This window comes from Vulpes vulpes, chromosome 9, assembly GCF_048418805.1.
Source record: "Vulpes vulpes isolate BD-2025 chromosome 9, VulVul3, whole genome shotgun sequence".
NCBI classification, from domain to species: Eukaryota; Metazoa; Chordata; class Mammalia; order Carnivora; family Canidae; genus Vulpes; species Vulpes vulpes.
The window spans coordinates 2,329,796-2,354,270 of NC_132788.1; the positions used below are offsets into that span (position 1 = coordinate 2,329,796).

The 24,475-nt window shown below is 64.5% G+C and overlaps 1 protein-coding gene across 10 annotated transcripts in view; it reads left to right on the forward strand.

Annotated features, from left to right (window-relative positions):
• Positions 1-24,056, forward strand: part of HDAC4 (histone deacetylase 4) — a 263,985-nt gene extending 239,929 nt beyond the window's left edge. For all 10 annotated transcript variants that reach the window (XM_072719004.1, XM_072719003.1, XM_072719005.1 and 7 more), the window contains 9 exons: positions 637-692; positions 2,518-2,605; positions 4,349-4,468; positions 5,332-5,429; positions 13,616-13,734; positions 15,238-15,371; positions 22,335-22,419; positions 22,887-23,028; positions 23,682-24,056. In XM_072719004.1, coding sequence (XP_072575105.1) covers positions 637-692; positions 2,518-2,605; positions 4,349-4,468; positions 5,332-5,429; positions 13,616-13,734; positions 15,238-15,371; positions 22,335-22,419; positions 22,887-23,028; positions 23,682-23,721 — 882 coding nt within the window. In that variant the 3' untranslated portion in view covers positions 23,722-24,056. The remainder of the gene's footprint in view (positions 1-636; positions 693-2,517; positions 2,606-4,348; positions 4,469-5,331; positions 5,430-13,615; positions 13,735-15,237; positions 15,372-22,334; positions 22,420-22,886; positions 23,029-23,681) is intronic.
• Positions 24,057-24,475: the final 419 nt, after the last annotated feature.

Genomic DNA, 24,475 nt, shown 5'->3' on the forward strand with positions numbered 1-24,475 from the left:
GTTCCAGCCGTGACCCCACAGCTTCCCGCTGGCCAGACGCGAGCTGCCCATTTAAGTCTTTTTTTGTTGCTGAGGCTACAGAGCGGTTTACAGACGGCTCGTCCAAGCCTCAGTGACTCGGGCGGGGGCTGCTGCTTCCAAGCAGTGGGTGGCTCGTTTCTGCGATGCCCACCCCCCCCCAACCCCGGGAGCTGAGATGCTTCCATTAAGGCCGGACCCAGGCTGGAGCCCCTGGGGTGAGCCTCTTGCACCTTCTCTGCACCCAGGGTTCCCGTCAGGTGGCTTCCTGGGGACACTGGTGTTGAGCAGAGGGGGCCCAGGGAGCCCGTCCTCTCCTGCCAGGTCCCTGAGCTAAGCAGCTCCAGCAAAGATAAACCATCAGGGACAAATCCACGTCTTACCCAGTAACCGTGACGGCCAGACGACCTCTTCAAAGCAGGGCCCCAGGCGTCGCTGAGGTGCGGACAGCCAGCCCTGGGTCCCGTCCCGTGTCCGTGACCCAGATGTGCGAGTCTGTGCCCTCGCGCGCAGCCGGAGCCCGCCGGCGGTGTGGGCGGGGCTCACGTTCTCACTGACGTGAACCCTCTTCCTCTCTTCCTCCCTGTTTCTCCCCGCCCTGTCCGGCGTCGTGCACAGAACGGCTTTGCCGTGGTCCGCCCTCCAGGACATCACGCGGAGGAGAGCACGCCCATGTGAGTAGACAGCGGCCGCGGCGGGCGGACTGTGGCGCTCTCTGATCCCTGTTCTGGAAGGGCTGGGCTGCACCCGAGCGCAAACACGGCCCCAGGTAGTTGGTGCAGCCCCGAGCCACGCGGGTGACCTTGCGGACGGGCTGCGGCCAGGTGACGGATGGAACCGTGGGCCGAGGGAAAGGAACCCGCAGACGTCAGTCCAGAGGTTCTCGTCCCTCGCTCTGCTGTAAGCAGTTGGGTGGGGACTTACGTTGCACCAGACGGAGTTCATGGGGCACTTCACTGTTCTAGAACATTCTGACCAAATGCCTCAGGTCACCTCACGTGCGGCCCTTCAGCTGACCTGCTTATGGTTTGGTACAGATGAGGCCGACATCTCAAGGTTGTGACCCCAGGGACCAGCCGTCTGGACCCCGTTTGGGGCTTTGGGTACCCCTGACCATGCACACATCCGAGGAGCTGGCCGAGCTAGCAAGTGTGGCTCGCAGATTGCCAGGGAATGACTGTGGGCCTGGGTGCCTGGGGGTGGGTTACACGTGCCTTCTCTCTCTTTTTTTTTTTTAATTTTATGTATTTATTTATGAGAGACACAGAGAGAGAGGCAGAGACAGAGGCAGGAGGACTCAATCCCAGGACCTCGGGGTCACGCCCTGGGCCAAAGGCAGGTGCTCAACCTCTGAGCTGCCCCGGTGCCTCTAGACGTGTCTTCTCGTGGGACCTGGGAAACCAGTCAGGCAGCAGGACGGGCACCGTGGGAGAGCAGGTGTCCCGAGCTCTGGGGACAGGAAGGGCCATTGATGCTGCTGGTAGAGGTAGGAGAGGTGACATCTGGGCTGTCCCAAGGACCGTGAGGATGGAGCACGGCTGGGAAGCCAGGAAGTGCAGGAAGGCGACAGCAGAGCCTGTGCAGGAGCAGCTAGGACCAGGCCGGGGAACCACAGGCTGAGCCTGCGCTCCCGAGGGAGCCTGGGCTGTGGCTCAGAGGCGAGCAGGAGCCCTCTGTCCTCTAAAGCCCGGCGTGAGGGCGTCAGACCGCGGCGTGAGACAGGGACTTTGTGCCCGGGGAGGGGGCAGTGGCTGCAAGCTCCCGACAGCAGCCTCAGTTAGACGGTGGCCCCGTTCCCCAGAAACCGCCGGGCTCGGGGACACCATGACCCACAGCCCTCCATGCTGTCAGGAGCAGGATCCCGCGTGGTTCCTTCCCCTGAAGGCACTTTTCCACTTTGAACCTAAGCCGTTGGCTGTCCTGGGGCGTGAACCCAAACGGGCCACGATGGAGCACAGAGGCGCTGTTGGGGGCGTTTGGACGCGTGTGCGCTTGCCGCTCCGGGTGCCGGCTCCCCAGCCGGTGCCTCCTGCCGTCGGGGGGCTTGCAGGTTGCTCGCCCGCATTCCCGACACAAAGCCGCCCAAATTTCCCTGTTTTTGTGGTGATTCAGGCAAAGGGGACGTCAGTTAGAGGATTTTTGGTTACACGTGAATCACGTTGTTAGCGGGCTTCTGCGCCTCTTGAAGGAGACTGGGGGGCGAGTGTGCATCAGTGTCACACGTCTGAGCGTGGACAGATGAGCAGTAGCGGCTCACACAGGCGACCTCGTGCGCAGGGAGCACGGCCCCGGGAGGCTGGGCAGTGTGCAGCTGCCGGGCGCTCCGGGAACGGATTTCTCGCCTCGGGGCACGGCGGCGTCCGTGGGGGGCCTGTCTGTGGGTCGGTGGCGTCGGTCGAGGGAGCCGTGCATTCTCCACCCCGAACCCCACGGGGCTGCAGGCGCTTCCGTGTGAGGACCGGTGGGAACCGTGTTTTCCCCTCTCTCCTCTCACTGCAGGGGCTTCTGCTACTTTAATTCTGTGGCCATCGCAGCCAAGCTTCTCCAGCAGCGGCTGGACGTGAGCAAGACCCTCATAGTGGACTGGGTAAGTGGGGCCGTCCCCGAGGGGGCTGGGGGCCCACGTGCGCCCCGAGCGGGCTGCATCCCGTGCGCAGAGCAGGGCGGGCACAACACCTCCACTGACGTTGGATTCGGGCACCCGACCTTTCTGGAAACTACCTCAAACCAGAAGATACAAGCTCACACCTGTCACAAGCTGCCGTCAGCCGGGTCCCTGAAACGTCCAGAAGTGTGGTTCAGGGCGGCAGTCGGAGGAGGGTCCTCAGACCTCGTCAGAGGCGGGTTGGGGGGCGGCCTCGACCTCCCGCGTCCACCGGCGGGCGTGGGCGGCTCCCCCACAGCCCACGTGGCGCCGCCTGTCTCAGGCCCCCCTGGCGAAACGCCTTCCCGCTTGGGCCCGCGACGCCCCGTGCCGGCGGAGCCTCCCTCCCGCGCTCCCACGGCGGGTCGCTTCTCACGGCCCCAAGAGGGTGACCTCAGGTTCAGAAATGCTACGTATGGGGTCTGAACTCCAAAGCCAGTCGCGCAGCTTCTTCCTCCCTTTTCCACTTGGTGCTGATGATTTATTCAATAACTGCTCCACGGGAAGGAGGAGCAGATGCCCCGGGAGGGTTCCGTGTGTACCGCGGGGCCCTTCTCCATTTGGGAAGGGAACCCGCAGACACAGCCCAGCCACCCAGTAGGCTCCCCGTGCTGCGCGCCGGTCCCGGGGCCTGACGGCTGAGGCCTGGGGGCACCAGGGAAAACCGCCCAGGGTCGGCCCGCAGCGCGCCCCTGCCGCCGTCCCCAGGAGCCGGGCCTCAGCTCCTCCCGAGGGAGCACCTAGCCGTGCTGTCGAGGTGTCCCGCGTGGCTCAGTTCATGGCCACGTGACTCACAGCCCCTGAGTCCTCCCCCCCAGGGGCGGCCAGAGCGCCCAGAGAGAGTCGACGGTCACAGGGCCACTTACCCCGTGCTCCCCGCGCCCCACTAAACAGCACAGGCGCATGCAGGGCTGCCTCGGTCACGGAGAACACGCGTCCCCAGAGTCGCGGGATGTGTCTCCCAGCCGTGGAGGCTTCCTGGCTGGTGGGATCGGGTGTCTGTCCTTGCACCTCCTTGTTTACAGCTGGCCTGCCACGTCTCCAATGAGCGTAGATGACTTTTACAAATGACCCAGGTACCGAGCAGTTCCCAGGGTGTGAAGATCGCTACCTTGCACGCAGCCCCCGTGCGCCCGCTGTGTGAGGGGGGCTGCCTGTCCTGGGGGCCCGCTCCTGCCCCGGCCCGGGCCGTGCGTGGCCTCGCGCCTCGTGGAAGCCCCACTGTGGGGCCTTTAACATGTGGGCACGGTCATTAGGATGAGCAGTTTGTCGTTGGAGCCTGGGGCCTGGAACCCCGTGCCGTGTGCGCACCTGTCGCCCCAGCCCGAGCGACGGCCTCCCGCCACACTGCAGGGTCGGGCGCAGAGCTGGCACCTCCCGTGTGCTCGACAACGGGCAGCTGTGGCCGGCTCGCTTCTCACAGACGTGGCAGGGGCAGGAAGGTGGTCAGATGGTTTTGTGTGGAGCGGTCGTGGCCTCGGGGTAGGGCTCAAACGCCAGCCCCTTCCTCTGCCAGGAGCGGCTGTGGCCGTGGGGCCGATGGCGAGGAAGCCGCCTGGGACGCACCCGGGCCCCTTCTCTCTGCCCCCTCGGCCCTGCCCTCCCCTGGCCCTGCTGGGGGCACATGGCTAGGCGGGGAGCCCCAAGGGGCTGCCGGTGCTGACCCGGCTGTCCCTGCTCTCCCAGGACGTGCACCACGGAAATGGGACCCAGCAGGCCTTCTACAACGACCCGAACGTCCTGTACATCTCCCTTCACCGCTACGACGACGGGAACTTCTTCCCGGGCAGCGGGGCACCGGACGAGGTGAGCGGGGCTGCTCTGGGGCAGAGCGCGGGGGTGCACAGCCGCTGCACACCCTAAGGGCTTCATGCTCCCCTTCGGCCCGGATGATTCCAGGCCGTCATCAGGCCGTATCCTGTCACGTGTGACACACGGACTTTCTTTTCTCTGAAGTTCAAACAAAAAAAACGGACTTGATTTCTGGTTCTAATCCAGGCAGCCTGTGAGGACGCCCGGGGTGCCCCCTCCTGCAGGCCTGCTTTGCACGATTGAAACCCCTCCAGGCCACTCCCGTGGTCGGTCCCTTGGGCGCTTGTGCTGTCCTGTCACCTGTCATGACACATGGGACAGGGATTGGCGGCTCAGAGCCTCCTTCGTGACACCCGGTCCCCCAGCAGAGCCGGCCCTCACTCGGAACAAAGGGCCCCAACACCCAGGGGAAAAGGTCCATCAGCCTCTGGGTCTTGTTTCTTGGAAGGAGGTGGGGCAGGACAGTCACAGACCTCTCTGGCTGCCCGCTCTTGGTGTCTGCAGTGCAGAGCTGCCCGTCTGCACACACCGCTGGGCTGCTCCTGCGGCCACCCCACGAGTGGCCGTGAGCCCCCGCGTTCTGTGACAGCGCTCCGCTGTGAGTGTCGGCAAGTGAGGGGCGATGGGGGCACGTGCTGGAGAGCATAGCACTCGGGCTCTGCTGCAGGCACCGAACTGGACTCCCACCTTGTGCCACCGGGGTCAGGTGCTCCCATCGGTCTCCGGGTGAGGGCCCGGGAGCCACCGGGGTCAGGTGCTCCCATCGGTCTCCGGGTGAGGGTCCGGGAGCCACCGGGGTCAGGTGGTCCCATCAGTCTCCAGGTGAGGGCCTCTGATAGGAGTGTCTCTCTTCACAGGTGGGCACAGGGCCAGGTGTGGGCTTCAACGTCAACATGGCTTTCACTGGTGGCCTTGACCCCCCCATGGGAGACGCAGAGTACTTGGCGGCCTTCAGGTGAGAGTCCTGGCTTCCTGTGCCCCGGGGGCATACGGACCGCTGTGGGCAGCTCCACTCCCACTTCCCCTGCTCTTGCTAGTTTGGTGATGTTCCTTGGCCTGGCTCCTCCTTCCCGCACACACCCAGGCGCATCTGGGGTGGCCCCTCCGGCCTCCCTCACGGCACCTCGTAGAGACGCGCGTTTGCGCAGCTGAGATTTGAAGACCCGGGGCCCTGGGCTCCTGTGCTCACCCCCCCGCCCCCCGCATTGGTTCTTCGGGCTGGGGGTGGGGGTCTCCGGCGCTGTCTCCTCACCTCATGCTGGCAGCTGGCGTCTTGGGCTTCAGGAGAACCAGGAACGCCCTGGGGGCTTGATGGTAAGAGCGGCTGAGGCCGTGGAGAGCAGCTCCGGGCTGGGCTCAGAAACGGGGTGTTCGCGGAGAGCGGCCGCTCGGTTCTGAACACCGGCTGCCTCCTGTCGCCCCACAAACCCTCTCTGAGAGGCCGGGCGACAGCGACCACCTTCCTCCCTGACGGCTGCGGTCCTGAGGCCCTGCCCCGCGTCCGCCCGTTTGCGCAGCTCTGTTGCGTGATTTCCCGTAAGCGCTGTTTGCCTTTGTCATCAAATGGTGGTTTTGACCTTGATCTGGGCCAGACTGAAGTAATTCCCGTGACCCCACGGGGACGGTCGCAGCGCGGGCTTCCTGCCTCGTTTTAAATGGGGGCTCCGCCGCCTCCCGCCGCCTCCCGCCGCCTCCCGCCGCCTCCCGCCGTCTCACCAGAACGCGGGCCCTGGGGAGAAGCGTGTTCGGCGGCAGAGCCTGACGGACTCTTGGTCGTTGTTAGAAAACCGCGTCCGAACAGTAGGAATCAGAGCCGTGAGGTTTCCAGTGAATTTTCCTCTCTGCCCCTGCCTTGACCTCTGTGCTGTTATCCCTGCTTGATCTAAACACGAAGCACATGTGTGCAGGTGTGTGTGTGTGTGATGCGTGTGTCTCCGCGGACATATGTGAGTGTGTGCGTGCACGTGTCTGCAGGTATGTGTGCGTGTGGCTGCGTGCGAGGAGGCCTGGAACCCTGTGCCGTGTGCACGTGGAGGCGTGCGTGGAGGCGTGCAGCTGTGTCTGTGCGCGTCTCCCGTGGGTGCGACTCCTTACGCGGACTCGTCTGTAAGTGTTCTGCTGTAGACGCCGCCGCCCACGCCGTGGGCACCCTGCATGGGCCACGGGACCCCACGGGACCCCTCACAGCGTCTCCTTGCCCGTCTCCACACTCAGAGCGGCCGTTGGGTCTGGCGGCACGTGTGGCTCTGTGGACGGGAGTTCCCTCCCCCAGCTGCTCGGTGGTTCGTAGAAATTACGGCCCAGATTTGATTACGTCGGGGCAGGGCCAGCCTCTCGAGCAGTGGGCTGGTCTGTACGAGTTGGAGCCCATCACCTCCCTACGGGATTTCTCTGCGCACCTTTCCCCCAAATCAGATCCCATCTGATCTCATGGGTTTAATTTCGATGTGTCTTCCTGCTCCTGATCAGATGTGAGGTAACCCCAACAGCTGCCTGCCTCATTTAAGGGAGAGGGACGCCCCCAAGCAGACACAATATCTGCAGGTTTGCTGGTGTACACGGTCGACTCTCAGCTTCTCGAAATCCGAACCGTGCAGCCCCAGCAGCGGGGTCCTCGGTGCGGTCCGTGGAGCACCCCGCGGCCAGCACCACATTAGCCTCCCACCGCCTAAGAACCGGCCGCCCTAGGGGGCTGCGTGGAAAATAAAATGTCTGGGCGGCTGCCGTGAGAGGAGGAAGCCCTGCTGGGATGAGGAACTGGGTGCGCCGTGGCCAGTTCTGGCTGGGCAGAGGGTGGCCCGTGCTGGACTGGTGGGCGGGGGGCAGGGGCGGTGGGGGACGCTGCAGCCAGGCTTCCACGGGACCACGTCCCCCAGGTGTGCTGGTTCTGGGACGGAGATGCCCAGCACGCGGGGGTCAGACTCCAGCCCTGGGGACTGCCCCTTGGTCCCCTGGGACCCCACACTGGTCCCCAGCCCCTTGCCCCTGGTCCCCAGCCCAGTCCCCAGCCCCTTGCCCCTGGTCCCCAGCCCAGTCCCCAACCCCCTGCCCCTGATCCCCAGCCCAGTCCTCCGCCCCTCCCTGCCCCCCAGGCCCCTGCCCTCCCCACCCACCCTAGTCCCCTGACCCCTGGCCCCCTCCCTGGTCCCCCGCCCCTGGTCCCCAGGCCAGTCCCCCGCCCCTCCCTGGCCCCCAGCCCCCCTGCCCTCCCCGCCCACCCTAGTCCCCCGGCCCCTGGTCCCCGCCCCGGGCCAGCCTTTAAGATGAACCCTTCCTCTGAGTTGCTGTTGACGTTCTGTTTTCATCCTCTGCCAAGTGTATACACGACGATACCTTATCAAATGAACTTTGCAAAGCTTAAATAGCTCCTTTGAAAGGGAAAATTGTTTCAGGGTTGGGTTGCTTTTTATTTTTTTTTTTTTTATTGATTTTAATGTAAAATAGTGCTTTGAAGTTTACAATTTATGGCTCCCTGGGCATCGATCGGTGAGGGAAGAAGGGTCAGGATCCGCTTTCCCCTTCCTTCTGCGCTTCTCCCCCCTTGCCGGGGGGCCCCCGGGACAGTGTGCGCCTCGGGGGCAGCACCTTGTTCCCCAGGCCCGTTGCCTGCCACGTTGCATTTGAGGAGATCAAGCCTGAGATGAAGAAGAGATAAGAAAGGTGCCCCTAATGAGATCCAGAAGCAGCGGCACTTTCTCCCCGGGCTCGGGCTGCGGAGACACGGCGACCCTAATTCAAACCAGCGCGCCGCCAGACGGGCTTTGAAGTCTGCCGCGCGGAGGCGAGGCCCTGGGCGGACGGACACCGCGATGCGCTGCTGCCCGCGCCGCCTGCCGTCTGGGGCCCGCGGGTCGCCGTGCAGGCAGGAAATGAGCCCGGGATTACGTGTGCGTCGAAACCGTAACCTCGGTTTAAATGTGATTTGGGGAAGTTTATCAGAGATGTCAGAGAAACTGGGTATTTTGAAGTGGTAACTTTAATCTTTTAATGAATTGAGATTTGCCTTTAAATTGAGCGACTGGGCAGATGCATTTCACGTCCCCCAGCCTTTCGAGCGTGACGTGAAGATCGACGCTCTTTGAACTGCTGTTCCTTCCGTAAGGACTTCTGCGGGGTCTTTCTTTGCTTTTTTTTTTCTTTTTTTTAACAAAATTCTTAGGTTTTCATTGTCGTGGTGAAACGCCCAGAAGTCCTCCTGTCGCAGCCACGTGGCGTGTGCAGCTCGGCGGCGCCCTCCGTGCCCACAGCGCCGTGTCGGGCGAGAGCCTCTGCCTCCGTCCGGGACTCGCTGTCGCGAAGACGCTTGATACAAACCCCGGGACCTTTCTTACGGACGGCAGTGCCGTCTCTCGAGGGGCAGCCCCCTTCCCCTAGGCGGACGTCTTAGCGGGGACGTCCCACAGTGGGGCCGCCGTGGAGTGCGGAAGCTCGGGTTTGCCAGCCCTCCCGCAGGACGGCAGCAGGACGCGGTGCTCGGGCACCTGCCCACGGAGGGGCAGCAGCTTCCTGGCCGAGTCCTGGAGGGACACGGACCCGCAGACGCCAACCCGCCGGCGTGCGGGGCCGCCTCTGGGGACCAGGACTGTGGCCTGTCGTGGAGGAGCCTGTCAGGGGCTGTGCCCAGGTGACCTACGTGGCAGGTCTGGATGTTCGACGGCTGTCTGGTGGGAGCCTTGAGGGGACGCAGGTCAGGAGGGGCCGTCTCGTAAACACTTGTTGCTCGGGTTGAGCGCCCAGGGCAAGTTGAGTCCTGCCAAGAGTGGGGCAGGGACCCAGGCGAGAGCATGGGGACACCGAGGCAGAGACCAAGCACAAGAGGGGAGCAGCTGGGAGAGGCCTGGGCCACGGCGCTGGGCCGAGTGCAGACCTGCTCCTCTATCCAGCCGGGGTCTGAGGGCCACCCTGGGGAGGCTGCGCTGCCCCTGCCGTGTGCTCCTGGTGCTGCAGAGGGGCGGGGGGCGCTGCGAGATGGGTGAGCTGGCGGCCAAGAGTGCCAGGCCCTAGACAGGCCTGAGGACGGTGACAGGACAGAGGTGGGGGCACGTGGGGGCAGGGCAGCTGCGGTGATCCCAAGCCCGGTGGGGCCCACGGTGACAGTGGGGAGGGGGCACCACGTGGGTGGGGCCCTGGACGCAGGGGTGCGCCCATCCAGCAGTGCCAGGTGCCCACCTCCTGCGAGGGACAGCCAGACAGGAGCAGCAGGGAGGGGCGGGGGTCGCCAAAAGGCGCCCTGGCCCCTGCCACCGAGGAGGGGTGTCCTCACCTCACCAGGGCAAGGTCTGGGTAAGCAGAGCACGGAGAGCCAGGAAGCATGCGAGGCTGGGGGCCGCTGGCGTGCAGGGCAGGGGCATCGAGGAGACGGACTGACGGTCGAGGGCCTGGCCTGTGGGGCGGACGGAGCAGGACGGGGCAGCGGGCGGCGCAGGCAGGGCAGCCGGAGCACGGTGTTGCTTCCCAGCTCTCGCTGTGTTCCGACGCCGACTCAGCAGCGACGGGATGCTTGGTGGGCTGGGACCAGCCTCTTCCAACCGACGGAGCGCTCAGGCCGGGCCCACCCCGCGCAGGGGTGCAGCGGGTGCAGATGGCAGGGCCGGGGCACCAGCCTCTCCTGCCCTCGAGTGAGGGTGTGCACAGCGGACAGGAGGGGTTGGCGCTCACCAGAGCCGAGGTGTTTGAAACCAAGTCCCCAGCCTCCGGGGGCACCAGGCTGTCTGTCCGGAAACGGCGACCGTCCATCCAGCAGCTCCGCCTCCCGAGCCCTCTGGCTGCAGACGCGTCACCGCAAGCCTAACCGACAGTACGCGACCGCGACAGGGCAGACGGCCCGGGCACCTCGTGAAAGGAGATGTTGCAGGCGGGCGGCGTGGACCGTGCTTCTGGGGCACTCGGACGCCCTGGCTGCCCCCAAGCTCCCGAGCATCCCTGGGCGTGGGTGGGCACAGACCGTGCCACGGCCTGAGGCCTGCGATGAGCATGGGTTTGGGGCCTTCCGTGTGGGAGATGAGCCCGCCCTGCCTCCAAGCGGACAGTGGGTGGTCGCAGCCTCGGGAAGCCCCCTGCCCACCCCTCGGCCCTCACGCTGCCCTGCAGCAGGTCAAGGGCGGCCCCACAGAAACTCACCCTAAGGTGATGGTCGGAGAGAGGGTCTGCAGTAAACGCTTCCATCGGTCATCAGACAACAAGTCGTTGGTTAAAATTTCATTCTAGAACTAAAACGCGAGGCCAGATGCCCGTTTTCTTCGCGGCGTCTGTGAAGGGACCTGTGGGGGTCCCGGCTGGGGTGAAGATGTGGGCGGACGTGCACCCCCTCCTCGTAGGTCAGGAAGCAGAGTCCGTCGAGGGGAGGCGATGTCTCAGCGGCGTTGCAGACCCCCTCGGCCCCGGGGGCCCCTGGACCAGGATAGAACGAGCGTGCGTGCCCCTAGCCGGTGGCCCACGCTCGTGCGCGGCTGCTGGGCCGGGCCCCGCTCGCACACGCACACCGACAGGGTTCACGATTTGCTTTGATCGGCTTCGCAGCGATGCCACGCGGCCGGTGCAGATGCCAGCGACTCTCTAGGGGCGATGATGATCCCAACAGCGCTGTCCTTTGTTTTTTATTTTGTCGGGGGGGGGGGGGGCGGGGGTGAGACACGAAGCAGCTCAGCAGTGCTTCAAGGCAGAGAACTGGGCCCACCGTACGCACTTGGTTCAAAACGGCCCCCAAAGCGCTTTGCGAATGAGCCGCTGTCGACACGGAGTGTCTGTGGTTTTCCCTGAAGACAGGCTTGGCCGTAACATCTATACCGAACACGTGGCTCAAACTTCTTCTGCCTAAAGACAAAGTTTATGCAACAGGAACTTCATTAGAATAATTTAAAAACCGTCTCTCTGGAACCGCCACAGCCCGCGGGCCGTCGGGAGCCACCCAGGGAAACCCGCGGGGAGGCAGCCGGCGTCCCTGGCCACGAGGTGAAGGTGGGGGACGTGGCCCGGGCTGAAGGCACTGCCCCGTCCTGCCCGCCCACACCCAGGACTTGTCGCCTCCGGCCGCCGCGGCGGGTCAGGTAGCCCGGGCCCCGGCACCTGCTCTGAAGCACACAGTCTGCTGAGAAGCCTCTGGTTTGCGCTTTGCGTTTTCAGAATCGGAGAGCTTCTGCTGCAGCGTCCTCGTGGCCACGGGGGCGGGCAGGTGCCCCGCGCTGAGGATCGTAAGCGGAGTCGTCCCGACCGGGGTCAGAGTGAGCCCAACATCCCGCCTCCTGCTTTAGTGGGACACACCTCGCACACGTGTTCAGGGGTGGGTGTGGCCGCTCTCGCACAGTGGGCCCCGGGACCCGAAGGCGACGCTGGCGGGGAAGTCTGCTGGCGCCCGGTCGGGGGTCCCAGGTGGGGTCCCTGCAGCCCCTGACGGATGGTCCCCAGGTCCCCAGGACGCAGACCTGGCTCCTCTGAGGCCGCCTGCACGGCCTGTGGCAGAGGCAGCGCAGGGGCAGCCGCGTGCAGTGGGCACCGCCTGGGAGGGAAGCCGCCAGCGGTTCAGAGGAGCCGAGCCCCGGCCCGTGCCCGGGTGTGAGCTTGTGGCCTGTCTGTGCTTCGGAGGTCTTGGTGCCCGGAGTGGTCAGAGGGAAGCGGAGGCCGCTCCCGCGTCATGGACGTTCTCTGAGGGCTCGCCCCGGGTCCTCGGGCATCGGGCCGTGGGTGCCCCATGCCACCTGCAGGGACAGGCGGCGAGGTCCCAACCTTGTGTGTCGTCCTCTGGAGTCTCCGTCACTGGCCCCTCTGGAACCAGAGGGATTTCTCAAGAGGATCACCGTCCAGACTCTTCCTGAGCGGAACATTCTCTTGGTCCCAGTTGGTGCTTTATGGAGTTGGCCCGGCGGACTTCAAGGTCAAATGTCATGACGAGTTTTACTTTGTAACACGAGGCGCGGGAGCCTCAGGAGGCTCTCACGCCAGCCTGCGGCCCTGTGGCCCCAGGGGCCCCACCGACCTGGGTGGGAAGGGACCGGCAGCGGGGCCGGGTGCGCGGGGCCACTCACAGAGGGGGCCTCTGGGCCGCCGTGCGCCCGACGTGACCGTCATTGATGAGCAGCAGGGCCTGCGCGCCGGTGGAGGCCCGGGAGCGGGAGGCCGCCCTCTGGAGCCGTAGACACTCGGTCCAGCCTGCGGCAGCCGGGGAGACCCAGACTCCCCATGGCCGTGAGCCGGTGCTGCGTCCCACCGAGGTGCAGGGGTGTGGGTGATGGGGGCCGGCACCTGCGGTGAGCCCACCGCGCCCAGGGGGACCAGGGACACGGGAAGCCTGCGGGGAGGGACTCAGAATCCAATAAAGCAAGTTTAAGTGACACATGGCATCGTCCAGCCTCTCACTGCGCGCCCGGTTCTGGCTCAGAGCGCGTGTTCGTGTTCGTGGGACGCTGGTACAGTGAGACCGTGTGCTCGCGGGCGGCTGCTTCCTCCTAAGCGTTTCTCCCTCTTTTCAAGTGAACGGTTTTCCTTATTTCCCTGATATCCCTAAACCACTGAACTTCTCCATGGCATCTGTACTTTTAACCTGTCCGTGCTCTTAAATTTGATCGTCAGCTGTCCCTTGAAGGACCCCAGGTGTCAGATGAACCCAGCAAGGGCGTGCAGGTGGCTCATCCGGGCGTCTATGGCCCCGGGCGTGGGTGGGGTGGGAAGAGGGCACTGGGGGCCCCCTGCGGGCCAGGGCTGCCCGGGGGCTCGGGGTCCCTGCTGCTGGGCCGGGAGGTGGCTATGCCTGTCTTGAAGAAATGTGACACGAGCGTAGGGGTGAGCAGAGCCGCCCCCCTACAGGGGCGAGACAGGCCGGGCAGGGCGCAGGGGTGAGGGGTGGGGAGCATCTTCCGCAGCCCGGGCAGCTGGTGCGTGGGGGTTACAGGTCGCCTCCAACATATCACAGAGGCTCAAGACCCGCCGTGCCGTGGCCGCACTGGGCCTCGGTGTTGGGGTCCTTGGTCTGGACATTTGAGGTATCAGCAAATCGAGCCGTGAGCACGCTGGGCGGGTCTCCTGAGTGTGGGCCCTCAGGTGCCGCTGGCCTCGAGGGCAGACGGGGCAGGCTCTGTCAGGAGCCGTCGGCCTCTTCCGTGGCCGTGACCTCCGCTGACCCGGTGTCCCCTCCTCCTCCCTCTGCAGGACCGTGGTCATGCCCATCGCGAACGAGTTTGCCCCAGACGTGGTGCTCGTGTCATCAGGCTTCGACGCTGTGGAGGGCCACCCCACACCCCTCGGCGGCTACAACCTCTCCGCCAAATGTAAGTCGGGTCTGCAGATGGCGCGGGAACACGGTCTGGATTCTGCTGTTGTTAGGATCAGGCGCCCTCTGTGTGCCGAGCCTCCCCTTCAACAGGAGGAAACCCTCCTCCTCGCGTCTTAGCAAAAACACGACGGGTGCCGGCTGCCCCAGAGCACACAGGGCGCACAGCAGGACCGCACGGCGTGGGCCAGGACACGCAGGGGCGCTCTCGGGGTGGCCGTGCTCCCGCACTGACCTCAGAGCCCTCCTGACCTGGGTGCGGGGTCCGGAGGGAGCCCTGTGCCCAGCAGCCCCCACGTGCGGCCAGACTGTGCTGTGCAGGCTCGAGCCCCCTCGTTTACCGCCTCAGCTCGGCCGGGGTTCAGGCCCAGCTCCCCCGTAAAGCAGATGCCGCAACACGGCAAAGCCGGAGAATCAGGGGTTTCCCAGCGCAGGTAACAGTTGCATTTGCAGGACATCGAGGTCTGCCAGGTGTGGGGTTGCATCACGTCTGCAAACCAATGTCCGCAGCATAATCAAAGGTCACGCTGTTGCGGAGATGTGCGACCCATCGTGAGTTTGAGGGGACTTGTGATCACTGATCACCCTAACGTAGTGATAATAACGAGCAAGTTTGAAATATTGTGAGAATTAGTGAAACGTGACGGAGGCAGAGTGCGCAGATGCTGAGGGAGAAGGCGGCACCCGACTTGCTGGACTCCGCGCTGCCGCCCCCTTCCCGCTGTGAACGGCGCAGTCCGGGCGTCGCGGCGGCCTCGGGGGCCCCGTCACGGTTTCCATTGGAGCCGCAGCCGCGTCACTGCTGCCTTCGGGAGGTTTGGGCCTCACGGGCCTGCAGCTGCCAGGACGCGCCTCCAGCCCTGGGCTCTGGGTGCTGCTGCGGCTGCGACGGGGCCGCTGATCGGGGCGGCTCTAGTCCACGTCGGTCGGTCCTGGCGAGGATGGTTTCTGCGGGTCGGGGGGACATGGCGCAGGGGGTGCGCTGCGATTGTTGGTGAAAGCCAGGCACGCCGGTCACGGGGCGTGAGAGTCCAGGAGGGGCCCACGGCGGTGTGTGTGCCCACGAACAGACACGCACACACGTGTGCCCGGCACACCTCTGACCAGAACCCCAGGGCCTCTGGTCCCCAGGCCGTGAGGGCGCAGCTGCAGGGCCGCACCCTCGCTCCCCCCGCTCCCCCCTCCGTGGTCCCAGCGTGCAGCCGAGGGGCTCCTCCCCGGGTCCCTTCCTTCCCCCAAACGAGATGATTTGCGGCATTATACAATCAAAGCATCAAAACCGTAATTCCTACTCTCAAACAGATCAAAAAGAATCCCAAACTGAAATTCTTCAATGAATTTATTACAATCAGACCTGGCTTCTATTATGTGTTTCGGAGCGCCGGCCCCCTGGGTCTCTGTAATGTGATGTAACGCGTTTCTGGGCGCTTTGATCGGCGGCCAGGCCTCGGCCCCGCGCCCGCCCGCGGCCCCCGCTTGCATCTCCCGTTTCCTCTTGCAGGTTTCGGGTACCTGACGAAGCAGCTGATGGGCTTGGCTGGCGGCCGGATCGTTCTGGCCCTGGAGGGGGGCCACGACCTCACGGCCATCTGCGACGCCTCGGAAGCATGTGTTTCTGCTTTGCTGGGCAATGAGGTAGGAGGAGCCGGGGCCCAGGGCTGCTTGGTGCGCGGGCCCAGGGCCCAGACCCCAGACCCCAGGCCCCAGGCCCCAGGCCCGTGGGCTGCTGCATCTGTGCTCATCACCCGTAGTAGGACCGCTACCCGCTAGGGAGGCCATCCGATGAGGGACAAGGCCGGGAGCCCTTTTCTCTGTAGGCGGTTCAGGGGCCTGTTCTGCAGGTGCTCCCCTGCACGTGGGTTAGGTGGAGAATATTCTAATCCAGCTTCTTTCTCTGTGGGTGGGCAGTTCTAAGGTAAGTTCTGGGGGCCGCGTCACTGCAGGTCTCACAGGCTGGGGCACGGAGCCCCGGTTCCCTGCTCCGAACCCACAGCTGATGCCCAGGCTTGGAGCCCCCGCGCCCTGTCCCCAGTGAGGCTGCGGGACCAAGTCAGGGAGCCGCTGGCTTGCACGGCTGAGCTCAGGCGGTCCGGCCGGGAGAGGGAGTGGAGGGCTCAAGGGAGACGGTCCTGGGGGCGTCCCTTTCCGGAATGACACCGGCCTGGGGTCCCTTCCTCCCGGCTGTGCTCCCAGTGGGCAGAGCTGCCCGGCCGTGGGTGGACGATGGACGGGTGTAGGGAGGGGAGGTGCCGCCCGACGTATGCTCCGCAGCTCACCGAGCGGCTAAAGTTCGTGACACAAAACTTACCGTAGCTTCCACTTTGATTTTCGGAAACCTGCTCTTCCTACAATTTCAAATCCATCCACAGGCCTCTGGACATGGGGTCACACACCCACGTCCCGATCGCCCGAAGGAGCGTGAGGCGGGTCGCGGCCGCTCACAGCACAGCTTGCCCGTGTTGCTGTGGCATTCCGTGCGGGTCCTTGCGGCAAGCCAGCTGCTGCCCGGGGTGGGGTGCGGTCAGAGCACCCTGGGTCCTGGCCCGCCCTGCAGCAGCAGGTGCCTGCAGCCCACGCGGGGGATGCCCGGAGGCAGCCCACGAGCTCTGCTCCATGCCGTCCCGGGTTTACAGGTCCACAGTGTGCAAGGACACTCTCCCTAGGACGGGTTCCCTGGGTGTCCAGTGGGGTGCAGCTGTCCCTGTGCTGGCCACCCTCCTGCCGGTCCCCACCAAGATTCAGGGCAGCCCAAGTGACGAGGCCCCGACGGAGGGTGGAGGACACACACCCCAGGAGGACCGGCCACACCAGGACCCCATATGGCGGGGGCAGTGCTAGGAGCCTGAGTGACCCCTGACCCCATATGGCAGGGGCCGCTTGTGGGGTGTCCTGGTGTCCAGTCCACAAGAAGGTTGGGAGAGCAGAGTGGCCCCGAGGATGGGTGCCGGGGAGGCCACGGGGGAGGGCGCCCCTCCCACTCGCTGCACTAACCCCCGTCGGGAGACGCCAAGACCAGAAGGCCCAGAAGCCCCGGGAAAGGGAGAGGTGTTGAGGGTACCAGCCGGTTCCCATGAGCAGGGCGGCCCCTGCTGACGCCCCTCACCCACCATAGACGCGTCCGTGGGGCTGCGTCCCTGCACTGTCTCAGCCGGGAAGCTTGAGCCGCAGCTCGGGTTCCTCCAGGAGGCACGTCCCCGAGAGCAGGTGCAGGCTCACCCCAAGGCTGCCCTCCTAGACCCCCTCAGGGGCAAGCAGCCCACGGCGGGGCCCACAAGGCATTTGAGGAGGGCTCGGTTTGGGAGATGCAAAGGGGGTTCAAGCAGGCCCTCGGAGGCACAGATTAAATGTGCATCCAACAAGACAGGGCGGGATGATGCCGCGTAGACGGGTCTCCAGGGGCGGGATGGAGGGCTCTGTCCTCGAGCTATTTGCAGTCGGTGGTGTTCCCTTTGTCTTGGGTCAAAGCAGCAGCAGGATGGGGTGCATGGCCCCTGGCCCTGCGGGCGCAGGGTGGACAGAGCTGACAACACGGCATTTGGGGGCAGTCGGGAGGTCCGAGGCCAAGTCCTGGCATCAGCCGTGCTTTAAGCTAAGTCACAAGCAGACCCGAGGGCCCGCGCGTGTCTCCCTCCCGGCCAGGTGGTCGGCAGCGCGCCGGACTCTCCTAGAATCGAACACCAGCGAGATTCTTAAAGCGTCCACGCCTCACGCACCCTTTCTGCACGTCAGCCAGTCTTCCTCCTTTTTTTGGTTGGAGCTTAAAGGCAGTTGAGTATCGCGTTCCACCCGGCCTGGAGCTTTCCGAGTAGTCCAGCTACTTATTTTAAAATAACAATAAAGATCTTAGTTCTCAGCTCAGGCCTGCTCCTGCTTCCCGGGTGTTTGCTCTCCCAACAGGAAGATGTTCTCCTGCTCAGCACATCAAAAAGCAGGAAGCACTAGTTTTATCAAGGTCTCTTAACCCCTTCCTAATGCAGGAGAGTTGGGCCGGCCCCTCTCCTCGGCCCTGCAGGCTTTGAGGGCTGCACCAGTCTGCACACACTCGCTCGGCCAGGCCAGGAGGGAGGAGGTGGCCCCCCCACCCCCCCCGCACCCCTGCACCAACTCAGCCTGACGGCCGCTCGTCCACGCCCATCGGGTCTGCCCGTCTGACACCCCCGTCTGCACACGCGCCCCCACCCCACTCGCGCTCCCAGCCAGGCTCGGCTCAGGCCAGCGGTGACCGTTTGGGTGACATGAGCCATGACCGACTCCCCGAAACCTCCGCGGGGGGTGGCGGGCCTGGGCCGTGTCCCCCTGGGCGCCACCGTGAGCCACCGCGGACGTCGCAGGCCGTTTGTGCCTTGGTGGCTTCCTTGCCGTCCTGCTGACCTTGCCCGTTGCAGCCGTTTCAGAAACTCCACGTCCAGCCGCGGGTCCTTTCTCTTTTCCAAACTTGGCTTCTGCTCCTTCTCCGTGTATTGTCTTTACGTCTTTCTCCGGATCCGCTCTCCTCTCTTGCTCACGGAGCACCTCCTCGTTCTGGGGGCATCGGAGGCTGCGCGGGGCCCGCCCGTGTGCGGCGTTCTCATTGCTCTTTGTCTCCGGGCATCCCTGGTTTCCGCGGTCACCCCGCTGCCCCACGATCGGTCACTCGTTCAAGTTTCCAACCTCAAGGCCGCGGCTCTCATCTGGTCCCAGCTTCTGACGGGCGGCGCTGAGCTAAGAACAGCGGGTGCGGTGGCATCATGTGCTGGGCCCCCCCAGCCCCCGCGGCCAGAGCGTGGTCCACCTGCACAGACCTCTGTTCTCCCAGGCCCGTCCGCGGTGCCGCTCACGCTTGGGGTCTCCACCGACTTCTGTGCATGCCTGGAAAAGATGTGCCAGCCTGTCCTGCCATGGCGCGACTGTCCACCCCGTGGTCCGGCCGCGTCACCGCCCGCACGTCAAGCAGCTTTACCGAACGTGCAGACGTCAAGTCGTCTTATCCTTTCGATGAATTGAAACCTTTATCCCCCGGGCGGCCTCCTGTACCAGCAGCTCCGGCTGCCCGCTGACAGGCATCGTGCAGGGTGCCCGCAGCGTCCTGCCCTCCAGCCTCCCCGCTCTGAGACGCTTCCTGCGTGAACAGCGCGAGGCTGGACATCGTGCTGTTTCGCCGCCAGGCCACGGTCTGCCCCTTAGGTGGAGACTCTGGGCCTCACAGTTGCTCTGGTTGCTCCTGGTTCTCTGCTGCTTTGCTTTTCTCAGACGCTTTCCATGTCCGAGTCTGTGCCGCACGGGCCCCCTTCCGCCCACGTGGAGGCCCCCGCGCCATCCGTTCCCTGCCGAGTGGGAAGACACGGCTCGCTGCTGCTTCCCGGCGGCGATCCTTGCAGGTGTTCACATGCACCCGTGACGTGGCCAGTGCCCCGTGGCCACCCAGACCCGGGGGGGGGGGGCTGCAGACCAAACCCTGCACGCCCGTTGGACGTGGGATACGGAGAAGCCACCCGCTTGCCCCCAAGGACCGGTGCTGGCCCGAGTCCTGTGTGTCCATTCGCTCCGGCCCTCCCGGGTGCCTGCAGCCCCTGACCAGCCCCTCTGCCCACTTTCCTTGTTTCTCCGTTTATTTATTTATTTTTTTAAAATTTTATTTATTTATGATAGTCACAGAGAGAGAGAGAGAGAGACGCAGAGACACAGGCAGAGGGAGAAGCAGGCTCCATGCACCAGGAGCCTGATGTGGGATTCGATCCCGGGTCTCCAGGATCGCGCCCTAGGCCAAAGGCAGGCGCCAAACCGCTGTGCCACCCAGGGATCCCCTTGTTTCTCCGTTTAAATGCACCGATTCGACACCATTCCTGTTTCACGTGGTCCCTGTTCGCGCAGCCTCTCCTGCTTCTCGCTTCCCGCCGCTCAGACCACCGCCCGGGATCATTGTGCCTTCTGCACACCCCACATGTTCCCGGGACGGGACGCGGGTGTCAGCTTCCCCACGTCACGATTTTATCCTCATTCTTTTTTTTTTTCTTTTAAAGAAGACGCCACGCCCAGCCCAGAGCCCAGCGTGGGGGTGAACTCTTGACCCTGAGATCTTGACCTGAGCTGAGATCAAGGGTCAGACGAGCCCCCGGCCGCCCCGCCCTCGGTGTTGACTGACCGGCTCACTGTCCTGGGCTGACAGCCCTTGTCTCTGGGGCTTTACGCCCGTCCTGTCCTGTCCTTGGCCGTCCCCCCACCCCCCGCCCCGGTCCCCTGCTCTGCAGCTGTGCCGATGGACCCGGGCGGGCGGGTGCTTCTTGTGACTCTTCCTGCCCGGGTCCCGTCCCCTCTCCCCCTGCCCCGGGACACCAAGCAGACGGACCCAACCCGCTCGCTCCCCTCGTCCCCAGAGCATTCAGGGTCATTGCTGCCGCGGTTGTGATTTCATTCGCAGGCGTTCTCCTGGGCCGGTTCAGTAATCCTGCGTCCGTATCTTCTAATACTCACTCATCGTTTACCTTATAGTTTAAAACTGATCATTTCAGTAACTGTGGTCTTTGAGGATCTAAACCTGCAGATTTTTTACCAGACTTCTAACTCCGGGCAGCGCTGGCTGTGGAGGACGGCGGCAGCGCGGGCTCGGATGCTTTGCCTCGGTGCCACGTGACCGCGTGGGCCTGGGTCCCAGCCTGGGTCGCTCGCGTGAGAACGTCCCCAGGTCCACTCGCCCTCCCACGGCCGCCCTTGCCGTGTCGGGGCCCCGCCCAGGACCCCACTGTGCGTCCAACCGTTCCGTGCCTGCGCCCTCTCAGGCTGCCCTGGGTTGTCATTTTTGGAGTATTGACAGTTGTCAGCAATCAGGCACGGCTCACGGCTATGCTGTAGAGGAGCCCTCGTGCTGGTCCTGTTTTCCCTTGTGCTGGAAGCGGGGTGGGGACCCGGGCGCAGTGCCCTCCTCTGTCCGGGCCCGTGCCAGGCACGCGGCTTCTCTCTGGGGACGTGAACCGCGAGCACTTGCATAGAGCAGCGTCGGCCGCCTTCCCCGTCGAGCCGGCTTCTCCCCCCTTCCATGCGGCCTGTTGCGGGGAGGCCTGGGCCGCGGCTCGGCTCCTGCCCGAGGAGACAGAGGATGGAGGTCGGAAGGTGCTGGGCGACAGCTGTCGCGGAGGGGCTGGGTACCCGAGGCATCTCAGATGCTTCTCGAGGAACGCGTGTCTCCTCCCGGTACGTGTTCGGGAGCTGACTTCCCCCCACAGGGCTGCTGGCCCCTCCAGCCCGAGTCTCCGCCCCGCCGCGTGGCCGTCCCCCGCCTGGGAAGCCGCACTTGCCCCGGAGCCTGGGTCCTCTGCCGGAGACCCCGCTTGTCTCTCCCGAGCCCGGCCCGCGCCGGCCGACTCCCGTGTTTCATGATGTGTGAGGCCGAGGACTCGGCCCTTGGAACCCACTGGCCACACTGGCGGGCAGCCCACCGGGGGCCAGGTGCCTCCCGAGAGGGTGCAGGGCTGCTCTGCACATCGCGGCCCTCCGCTGACGGCGGAACCTGCGCATTCCCAGGGAGACCCTGGCCCGTCCCTGCCCGCAGAGCCCAGGCTCAGAACAGACCCCCCCACTGCTCGTCCCTGCGGGCACCTCGTCTGCGTGAGCCTGGCTCAGCTCGGGGCGCGTGGGGGGCCGTGGCCGTTGTCGTGCAGGCCTGTCCCGGGATGCGTGACCGCCCTGGGCAGCTTCCAGCTTCCAGCTTCCTTCTGGAACCCAGCAGATCTCCCCCAGTTTTGTAGGCTTGTCTAATAATTTAAAGATCTTTAAAATTACTTTTGTGTTTTCACGATGTATCTCCGTGAGTGTGCTTAGGTGTCGTGTGGAGGACGCCCGGTGTCCCCTGCGGCTTCCGTCCCATCCTCTGCCGTCCACACCGACCAGAAAACTGGGAGCACAGGCCCCCCTCAGAGATTCCCCTCACTTTCTTCTTTCTTTTACCTTTTCCCCCATTTTTGGAAGAAAACCATCGACAGGATGTCCAAGCATTCTTACGTGTAAGACTAGGGATGTGAAAGTGGTATTTCCAGAGAGCAGTCATTGTTTCCCTAGTGTTACGGGGTGGTGTAGACGGTGCCTCAGTGGCTTCCAAGCAGACGTCCTTGCCCGCCAGCCCGCTCCTGGATGCGGTGCCCGCTCAGCCGGGAGCTCACGAGCACACCTGACGGTCTCCCGAGAAGAATACCTCAAGGAAAATAAATCTACTTCCGTTTTTTAAAAAATTGTACAGGGGATGCCCGGGTGACTCAGCGGCTTAGCGCCTGCCTTCAGCCGAGGGCGTGGCCCCGGGGTCCCGGGATTGAGTCCCACATCGGGCTCCCTGCATGGGGCCTGCTTCTCCCTCTGCCTGGGTCTCTGCCTCTCTCTCTCTCTCTCTCTCTGTGTGTGTGTGTGTCTCTCGCAAATAAATAAATAAAATCTTTAAAAAATAATGATAATAAAATAAAAAAAAAAAAGTCGTACAGTAAATAGCAAAGCCACATTTGGCTGCTGCTGCTTTTCTGCCCATAAATACACTCAAGAAACCGACGCTGACTTCAAACCTCCCTGAACAGAACACGTGCAGGGATTATGTCGACATCCGTCACGTTTACTGTGTATTTGTATATTTTTTTCTAGCTTGATCCTCTCCCAGAAAAGGTTTTACAGCAGAGACCCAACGCTAACGCTGTCCGGTCCATGGAGAAAGTCATTGAGATCCACAGTGAGTTGCGTGGGCCACGTGCTCGGCGGGGAGCCCAGGGGTGAGGGATGACCCAGGTCCCTGAGGCTGCGGTGTAGGCGGGTCGCCCGGTGCTCCCCAGACGCGGGTCCCCGCCAGCCGCCCCGCTGACGAGCCCCCGTGTGTGCGAGCAAACACCGAGCGGCCGGCACCCACACGCTCCCCTGGCGCTGCGGCCCCCTCGTCTCCTCCCCCTCGCACTGGGCCGTCGTCCTGTGCTCCGCTCTCTGGAGTCGGGGGCAGCCCCGCTCTCACGGCCCCCCTGCCCCCCCAGCCAGTGCCCCTGCCTCGGGGAGGACTCGACTCCAGGAGCCCCGCCTTTGCGAGCCCGTAGCCTGGGTGCTGCCTGGCTTCCTCTCCTGCAACAGGTGCTTTTAAAGGTGCCAGTGAGGAGTCAGGCTTCAGCCCGGGGAGGCCCAGTAACCCTGCCCCCCCCCCGCCTCCCGCAGGCCAGTACTGGCGCTCCCTGCCGCGCCTCTGCTCCACGGTGGGGCACTCTCTGGTAGAGGCCCAGAAGTGCGAGAACGAGGAAGCCGAGACCGTCACCGCCATGGCCTCGCTGTCCGTGGGCGTGAAGCCCGCCGAGAAGAGGTGAGCGCCTCCGCCCCCACCCCCAGCGGGCCCTTCTGCCAGCGAGACCACCCTCTGCGGGCACCCGGGCCTCTGCTGTCCTGTGGGCACGTGCCTTCTCTACTGGGCCCTGCCTCCTGCTTGGGCATCCCAGGGAGGGATGGTCGGGTGTGGGGGGAGGGATGGAGGGATGGATGGGAGAGGGATGCAGGGATGGAGGGGGAAGGATGGAGGGATGCAGGGGGAAGGGATGGAGGGATGGAGGGGGGAAAGATGGAAGGATGGAGGGGGAAGGGCTATGGGGATGGAGGGGGAAGGGATGGAAGGATAGAGGGGGAAGGATGCAGGGATGGAGTGCAGAGGGATGCAGGGGGAGGGATGGGGGAGGGCTGCAGGGATGGAGGGGGAGAGATACAGGGGCGGAGGAGGGCGGGATGGAAGGACGGGCAGGGAGGGATGGCGGGTTGGCCGGCAGGTGCCGGGCCCCACGGTGGACGCGGGCTGCAGGGCCCCCTCTTTCCAGGGTGAAAGGCCCATAGGAACCCTCGAAGAGCCTTCGCTCTGGGGCGGGGGCGGGGGGGTGCAGAGGGGCGGGGTGCAGGGGCGGGTGGCCCTCCGGGTGGCCCTGGCCTCACGCCGCGGCCCCCTCTGTCTCTTGCCCGGCGCCGCCGCAGACCCGACGAGGAGCCCATGGAAGAGGAGCCGCCCCTGTAGCCGCCCGCCGAGCTGCGGGTCTCTTGTTTGTTTGTCCCCGTCTTGAAGCTCCGCCAAGAGCGGCTCCTGTTTGTGTGCGGCCCGTCCGCGTCCGCGAGCGCGGCCGGAGCAGCAGCGGGAGGCCTCTGCCCGACGGGGCGGCCCAGCGGACCGGGACCCACGCCGGCCGAGCAGACGCACAGACAACCGCGAGGCCGGGCTCTCGGCTCCCTCGACGGAGGCCGCGGAGGAAGGAAGCCTGTGGCGGCTCGCGGCAGAGCTGCCCACTTCGTGGCCACGAGGGAAGGAAAACGAAAAATCAAAGATCTAATAATACAAAACGGACTCGATGAAAACTGGTGCTCACAGTTGATTATTACCCACAATTCCACAGTCTCCGTGTAAACCACTCGACTCATCCTGTAGCTTCTTTTTTTTGTTCGAGAGAACGTTTTCTGGGCTCCGGCCGCGACCGGGCGCCACAGCGGCGCGGCGGGGCCCACGGGGCCGCGGGGTCCGCGACGGGCGGGGGCCGGAGCGGGCGCGCGTGCAAGGGGAAGACGGGACACACGCGGAAACGTGAGCCTGCGGGAACTGGCTTTGGTTTCTCGAAGCCATCGGAAGATGCGAGTTTGTGCCTTTTTTTTATTGCTCTGATGGATTTTTGTGGCTGGGTTTTCTGACGTCTGAGGAACAATGCCTTAAGAAAAAATAAACAGCAGGAATCGGTGGGACAGTTTCCTGTGGCTGCGCGCTGGCCCGGGGCGGGGCGGGG